The sequence below is a fragment of the Nestor notabilis genome, unplaced genomic scaffold (genome assembly GCF_000696875.1).
Source record: "Nestor notabilis isolate BGI_N333 unplaced genomic scaffold, ASM69687v1 scaffold12595, whole genome shotgun sequence".
Lineage (NCBI taxonomy): Eukaryota > Metazoa > Chordata > Aves > Psittaciformes > Psittacidae > Nestor > Nestor notabilis.
In genome coordinates this window covers 35,601-43,499 of record NW_009927997.1, presented here as the reverse complement: position 1 = coordinate 43,499, position 7,899 = coordinate 35,601, and the positions used below count along the sequence as shown (strand labels likewise).

Here is a 7,899-nt window from a genome sequence, read left to right as displayed (position 1 = left end):
CCATTCCTGCACTGTACTGCCAATGATGAAAGAACAACTACTTCCTTCCATTTACAATCATTTTCTGGCTTCAGTTGTCTCCTCAGGCCAGGCTTGAGAGGGAATGAAGAGACGGTAATGAGGATTCCTCTGTGCTGGTCTCCAGAACTAGATCGGTGTTTGCAAGGGCCTGAAACACAGACACGTGTTCCTGATCCTCAGCAGACTAAAACAAAGTTTACCCTTCTTGCTGATGGGGTACTTTCACTAACAGCATGTTGTCCCCAGCAGTCGTTCCAGCTGGAACGTCTTCGGTGCAGACTTGATCTGTTAAAAGCCAGATCCCTGCCAAGCAGTGAGGTCTGTGTATCCCTACCTCCCTGTCGGTGCAGCTCCATCAGCTTGCCACTTGCCTGACCACAGGTGGCTTTTCTGGAGGGTGGCAAACACATGGCCTGGAGGTGATGGACACCTCATGAGTTCTGGGTTACTGGTATGAGGTGATGCAGTTTCTCAAGGATGAACTTGGCAGGCTTCTTGACACCTATTAAAGTGCTCCTCTGCCTCTAATTGAAGTCTTGGAGAAAAAGCTAAACTGTTCTGCCTTATCGCTTCCCAGAATAATTCCACCTAAAGCAAATACTTGTAATGGAAAATTTCTGCCCAAAGTGTTGCAGTCAGTTAAAACTACGAGCAAGTGAAAATGGGTTCTTGAAAAGAGTCAGGCAGCGTGATTAATAGAGGGCTTTCCTCCCTCCACCCATAGAAATATAAACAAAATGCAACCCAACACTTCTGTTCCCACTGCAAATCGCGAGGGGATTGAGTTTCATAGGTTTCAGTAGGAAACAAAAGACTGGGGTTTGATCCAAATGCTGTTAAAGTCACTGAGAAGAATCTTTCCCTTTGGCTTCAGTGGGCTTTGGAGCAGAGCCATGGTGAACACTTGAAGGCCAACCTGACCTTTCATGGAGAGAGAAAGCTTAAGGCTTAGTTTCATCTCACTTGTACTTGCTGGAGCCTGATTAAAATCAGTGGGAGCTCAAAAAACTTCGCGCTTTGTGGAGTTCAGCCGTTGAAGACTAGTCTGACATTTAAGTCAGATTCAGAGCTTAAATGTCAACATTTGTAAATAGGTAGACACTAAAGACTCAAAGTCCTCTGTCTTGCTTTGCAGTGTGTGGTTTGGTCCCTAAGTTTTAGGTACAACACTTAGGCAGTTCTCTGAAGAACAGTTATTTTGTGGAGACCACCCAAATGTACTTCTTTTTTCTTGTTGTATGTCACCTCTGTTTCTTGCTGGCTTTGCCCCTGGTGCTTTTGTCTGCAGTGTGCCATGGTGACCAGGCTTGCAAACTTCCTCCTCCAGAAAATTTGAACAAAAAGGCAAGTATTAGAGACTCTTGGCAGCATTAGGAAGTGCTGCAATCTTGGGTTTTTTGGAAGACTTGAAGGGAAGCAATCAGATGATAGACTGTCTTGAGGAATTTGGAGAGGAAATAAGATGTGTTTTATATGCTAGATGTTCACAGGAGAAACATATGATGATTTCATGCTTGGAAAGGTAACTTACTTGCAGGTGTTGTGATTCATGCTGCAGTTTTTGTAAATCATTTAAACAGAGTATCCTGATACTGATTGTATTTTACACAGAGGAACCTGCAAATGTTTTCCTTCTGAATTTATCTGTTTACTTGATATTTATAACTTCTTTAAACTGTATTGTTAATAGTTTTTTAGCTGCTATATGATTAAATTATTCCTGTTGTTTCTCCCGTGTTTCTTTTTGTTTTTCATCTCTTTATTGCAATGACAAAGCCTCTGTAAGGTTCAGTAGAAATGGAATTATCATTTAATTAATAGGTACAGCATCATTTGTTATGTTAAGAAAGCTCCATAGAATCTCGCAAGTGCTTCTAATCTATATTAAAATAAATATGTAGTTTTGGCTCCAGATACAATTTAATTTTACTCATTGAGAAACAGGAAGGTTTTTTATGAACACTCCTACAACAATAAGCCACCTGTGTGTTTGTCTCTGTACAGTTAATTATCATCACACCTTGTCAGCAGAGTTGTGATGAAACTTAAGTGTGCTGAATACACTTAAAAAAATGCTTAAAATAAGTTCAGATCTGCTAGGCAGTTATTCCTATCTCTAGAGACTGAGCAGAGAGCTGGGGAAAAGGAGTTTTTGCATTTTAATAATGGCCTAAAATTGAATTGTTCTCTTTGGGTAACCTTTTAAAAGTGTGTCTCGGAGTAATCTTCTGGGAGTCTGAAGACAGCAATCTTGGTGAGACACACATGGAGATTTTCTGGGGATTAAGGGGTTATTTATGATTTTAAAAGACCACAAACCAAACACAGAGTTTGATGGGAAACTGCAATGTATTACAGTATGTGTTATTTGAAGTGGTCTCAATAGTTTACTTACATCATGAGGAAAGAGCTTTGAAGAATAAGAGTGATGTCACTATTACTGCATCGTTAGATTAGGGTAGTTTAACACAATGTGTTTAAAAAAACCCAGCTTTTTCTCCAGTTTGAAAGATGCGTTGTTATTTCAACAAATAATTATTTCCTTATGTTTCAGCTACCTGACTGCAAATAACAACCAGAATTTCTTGTGTACTGCACGGCCTTTTTTGAAGAGAGCTTTTTTGGTGATAAGCTACGTAAGTACGGATGGACTTGACCATGTGTTTCTGCATATGAATGAACATTGTGTGGTGGTATCCCAAAAGACTCCGAAAGCTTAGATGGTAGATCTTAATATAAAGTTAGCTTTGGAAAACAGTCTAGAAAATTTCAGCTGGGCAGACACAAGAATATTGCTGTGTTTTCAGTTCAGACTTTCTTTTAATTTATAGTGGTTGCCCTTACAACCATGTAATCATGTGCAGGTATTTCCTGCCCTAAATACAGAGGAAGTCTGTGGTGCTGGGCTGACTTTCAGTGGCATGCCATTAGTTTCAGAGCAGTTCTTGGTAAAAGTCACAATAAAACCTCTGCCTGCAAATACCTGCTGCTTGCCATGCTCCAAGCAGTACTTGACATGTTGTAGAGGAGAAAACAAGTACCTCCATGGGGATGTGCTGGGTGTGCGACTCCCTGTGCTGCTCTAGGAGCCCGATTCTCTTACTTGTCTGTTGGCAAGTGGTTCCCAGAAAGGTGGAGGAGCGCCAGCCTGCTGAAGTCCTTCCAGGAATTAGGATTACACAGCATGAGAAACACCGATGGAGCTTGTCCTTACACCTAGGCCAGCATGAGTGAATGATAATAGCTTTTAAGACATCAGCCATGTTTTCCTCCTCTGTATTTAAGTAGAGGTCAATAGCAAAACTGCAGTCTGAGCCACAGCAGGGTGATGGATTTGTCCTTCAAAATGCTGCCTTTGTTGTGGGTAGCTGAGATATGTCAGTTGCTGTCAGTAATGCACACATGAAAGGAGGACACACAGCAACGTATTGTGCTGTCTGTGGTGAGGGTTGGCACATTTGTCACCCTACGTAGGGTGGCAAAATTGAATTTAGCCTAAACTGCTGAGCTGACTCACTTCTAGGCAGAGAGCAGAGCATGGAGAGCTAGCACAACAAAATACTTGCTGGAGGGCTTAGTTCTTCTTAATAGATTACTGCTAACTGGGATGTTCTTCTTTGAAGGTGATTCTTGTGTTGTATTTCCGCCTCTGGATAATGGGAGGATCCATGCCGATGTTTTCGGAGCAGGACAATCCAGCTTCATTCTCACCGTATTTACTGACGAGGTACAATGCCACTAATTAAGCAAGTTTTCAGAAGTGAAGTCTTGATGTTATTTTTCCCCCTGCACTAAAATGTTTTACAGATGGCAAATGAGAAGACTCATTTTATTGTCTGAACTTAATTACTTTTCCTTATTGTTCTGCCTAGAATAGAAAGTAAACCAGCATTATTTGAACCCTGAAGCACGCTCCAGGTCCTTTAGAGTTATATTGCAGATGTGGGCTTATTTTTATCCAAAGCCCAACAAATGTAATTTAATTCCCTGAGCATAGGACCGGGAAGTCCAGTGACTAAAGCCTAATCCTAAACCTAAAGCCTAACTTTGGATTAGACTGAAACCAAATTGCAAACCTTAAAACTGGCTGCCCCTGAGGCCTTGGATGCAAGCATTTGGAGTTTCATCTTCAGCTGAAGTTTGTATAAAAAGGGAATGACTATGCCTGTTGGTGGAGTACAGGGGGCTGATCAGTGAAGGTGGAATGTAGAGTGGTGCAGAGTACTGCAGAGCTTTGGCTAAGCATAGGATGGGCTGCCATGGATTAATTAAAACCAATGAAGCTGAAATTTGTGTTAACGAATTTTTATTAAATTTTGCTTAAATTTGTTAAAAACATGCTTTGTTTTCCTTGCCTGGGACCCAGTGTGTAATTAGGGGGCCTGATACCACACTCCTCTAGCTCTGCTGGGCCAGACCAGCAAGGCAGTAGAAGCTGCAACTTAGTTCTTCCCTCCAGACCTAACCTGACCAGTGCTCCGAGAAGGTGCTAGGAAGTTAATTTCTTCTTAAGACAGGGCCATGTGCATAACTGCTTTCTCTGGTTAGTTTCTGAACTGGGGAAAGACACTTTGGAGGCTTCTGGAGGGATTTCCTGATGTCTCAAATGAAAATGGGAACAGTCTTCCTCTGTGTCACTTTTTGGTCTTGCTGACTTATGGAATTGCAACTGAGATGTAGGTTAAGATCAAGCAATCCTTATTGAACATCTGCTGCAGAATTGGACTGGATGTCATTTGGGAGACCTTTATGATAATGTGACAACAGCTCCTATTACCATCAAGGCTGAAAGGGCTTCTAGGAAGCGCGTTGTCTTATTTGGAAAGCTCTGATCTCTTCACAGCATTTCTGGTGGAGTCATTAATACCAGACTCTGTGCAGCACAGTGTGGAGGATTTGCTGCTGTCCCTTTTTGATATGTTTATGCTGAGATGGGGGTCATCAAGTTAAAAATGATCCTGGCCTGATTACAGTTACGTATGCTGTGCTGCAAATGACTTTCGTGTGTTTGCTTTTTACATCTTGTAATGACGGGAAGGTTTTTTAAACCCAAAAGCTAAGTCATTCCTGGGCTATGAAACAGTGTCTATTTTTACCATCAGCACTGTGGATTTCATTAACAGCCTTATGAAACTCAAGTGAGAGTGACGCTGGCTAAGGTCCTCCCTGGTTCCAGAAGCAGCTCTGGCTTCACCTGCTGTCCATCAACACCTACCTGCTCCAAACCTAATTAAGGAAACTGTTGTCAGTAAACCCCAGCATTATTGTTCTGCAGGGATTTTAAACCCCTGTAGTTAACCCAGCTCTTCTGCTGAGCTTGATCTTAATCCTTACTTTAGCCAATTTATCCAGAAGCCTGTATCTTCCAACCAGACATCCTTTCAGCGAGCCCAGACAGCAACCGTTATGTGGTGTTCTAATACGCAGAGTTAAATTTAGCTGGTCAGTTCCATTGCTGCTGATCTAGCACCAGCCTCCCATAGCTGCTATTGAGGCACAGGTCTTGACAACAGAAGCTGAAAAGTAAGCATGTTGCTGAGTCCTGGTCAGCAGTCAGGAGATGGGACTGGCAAAGCTGCAACGTTGCCCAGAGTTCATCCAGGAAAAAGGGCAAGAGGCAAGACTACAAGAACATGTCTCCTGGATAGACCCCCACAGACACAAGCTACTTAAAGCACAGGTCCAAGGTCCAACCAAGAGACAGGACTGAGTGGAAATGGGGCTCCTAGAGCAATGGGTGTCAGGTGTGGGGCTAGGTGATGCTCATCAGGGCCCTGACAGTGTGTTGCCATGGTTCAGTACCTACCACCTTCCCTGCTATGGGTCTTGTTCCTGACCTTTTGTGACAGTCCCTGTCCTCACTCCCTGGGCACTGTATGATCCAGAAAGAAACTGGGTCCTGAGCTTCTGCTGACCTTAACCTAGTCTCCTGGCATGAAACTTCATCTTAGATATGAAGTATCTGAAGAATAAATCTCTAAATTCTTCTCTGCAATTCTTATTTCTCTGAACTTAAATCTTAAGCTGACCACCACCCTGAACTTACAACCAAACAACCTGAAAGAGGTCAAAACTTGTTATGCTGATCCCATGCACCCCTGTAAGCCTGCAGGATCCACCTGCCAGTATGTTAGGCTTGCTCAGCAATGCCTTCTTTCCTGAACCCAGACCCTAAGCCTTCATTTTGCAATGGTCGCTGACCCACTGACTGCTTCAGAGCTAGCTATAGGCCCAGCTGTGCTGCTGGCAGTACTCTTCATGTTGGACCTGTGGGATTGCCTACAAACAAGAAGACAGGGATGAGAGCTGTTCTTTTATTGTTGTACTTTGCCAGCCTCATGGAGCTGTGGGAAGGCTAATTAGTCAATATGGATGATAACTTAGGATAAGTTTCTGGACCGGTAGGGTGGCAAACTTTTGGTGAATGGGTGAGTGGTCGATCCTGCAAGGTAAACAGACCTGGTGCCTGTCTCTGAATGGACAGCCTGTGATGCACCCACTGAATACAGCTGTTATCTTGGCAAACCTCTTCCTTCCTCACCTCCTCTTTCAGACTCAAACTGTAACTCTCACCTGAGGCTTCATCTTACCATGGCCAGAGCTGAAGCTGTTGATGCAGAAATGACAAAGTCGTCATGAGCGTAGGACTGGATTGTCAGATGGAGGCAGCAAGGCTGAGTGCTGTAGGCCTGGTTTCCAGGAAGATCTGTGTGTCTGGCCAGTGGGAGGGCTAGGCAGGGCTGGTGTTCAGCTTAGGTGTAAGGAAGAGGGAGGCTGAAGAGACAAGATTGTTTTTAAAGCCTGGTATTCCCACCCTGTGGAAACAAGAAGCAGTGTTAGCTGAGCAAATTGCTGGAGGGTATATCTGGAGGCAATACAAATTTCTGGCCCCAGTGTTAGAGGTGACATTAGCTTAGGGTCTGCGACATCAAGGTTTGAGGCTATTCAGCATCCCAATAGGTGCTGCTGTGTGTGGTTGCTTGCCCAGCTGGTGGATCTCTGGTTGGGTGGGAGAGTTTGTGGTTATGGTCCAGCCTCAGAGAAGCTGCTAAGCAATGTATGTTCCTCAGCTGCAGACACCTACAGCAGCAGCATACGAAGAGTTGGTGTAGGAAGCTTTTAATGAGATTTTGAAGGCAGTAATTATGTCACAGCACTGAATTTAAAGCCAGGATGTTATTTGCAATTTGGGTTAAATTGGGAGGAAGGGAACGGAAGAGCTAAGTTTGGTGTCAAGACCAGAAGGAAGAAGCCCTATGAAACCAAATGAAAGGCCAGTGTCGGATGATGATCTTAAGGCGATTGGTTGCCAACACTTTAGCTACGGCTGAAATGCAGAAGGCAAGTTGTTTTGTAGCTCTTTGAAGATCCTGCAGGGCACAAATAGGAGTTTCTATTTGCAAGCAGTTGTTCCTATTTGTACCAAACTGGAAATGTGGTCATTCTGCATGTCTTGCCAGGGTGAACGTTACGGTTTTCAACAGAGTTGAAAGTTATTGTAAGACTTGGCCAACTCTCTGGGGCTAGCAGGAAGGCTGATGACAACAAGTGGAGTAAAAAAGAAAAACAGTAGTTTGGAAACGTGTGGCAGTACTTGTGAAATGTATAAAGTTAGATCTGGAGCTGGGGTCTTGGCTGACATAGGAGGAACCCAAAGGAGTATTGTTAACTCTCACAAGGTTTCTGTGTCAGCCAGTGAGCTGGACAGGCATGGTTTGTCCTGAGGCTGGCAACGGTTAGTGGAGCTAAGATTAGGGGTAAGTGTAAGTGATGGGCTTGAAAAAATATTTGAATAATGAGGTCAGATTTTGCCAGCCCTTATGATACTTGTAGTGTAAATTAGATGACTGAGAGTGTGAGAGAGGTCTGTGCATGATT

General features: G+C 43.4%; 1 protein-coding gene across 1 annotated transcript in view; it reads left to right on the top strand.

Moving 5' to 3' along the window:
- The window catches only part of LOC104405573 (transmembrane and TPR repeat-containing protein 1-like), a gene marked incomplete at its 3' end in the record, with an annotated part of 69,710 nt that overhangs the window by 40,413 nt on the left and 21,398 nt on the right, over positions 1-7,899 (top strand). Inside the window, exons 5-6 of the mRNA XM_010014316.1 lie at positions 2,576-2,657; positions 3,645-3,748. Of these exons, the coding sequence (XP_010012618.1) occupies positions 2,576-2,657; positions 3,645-3,748 (186 nt within the window). The remainder of the gene's footprint in view (positions 1-2,575; positions 2,658-3,644; positions 3,749-7,899) is intronic.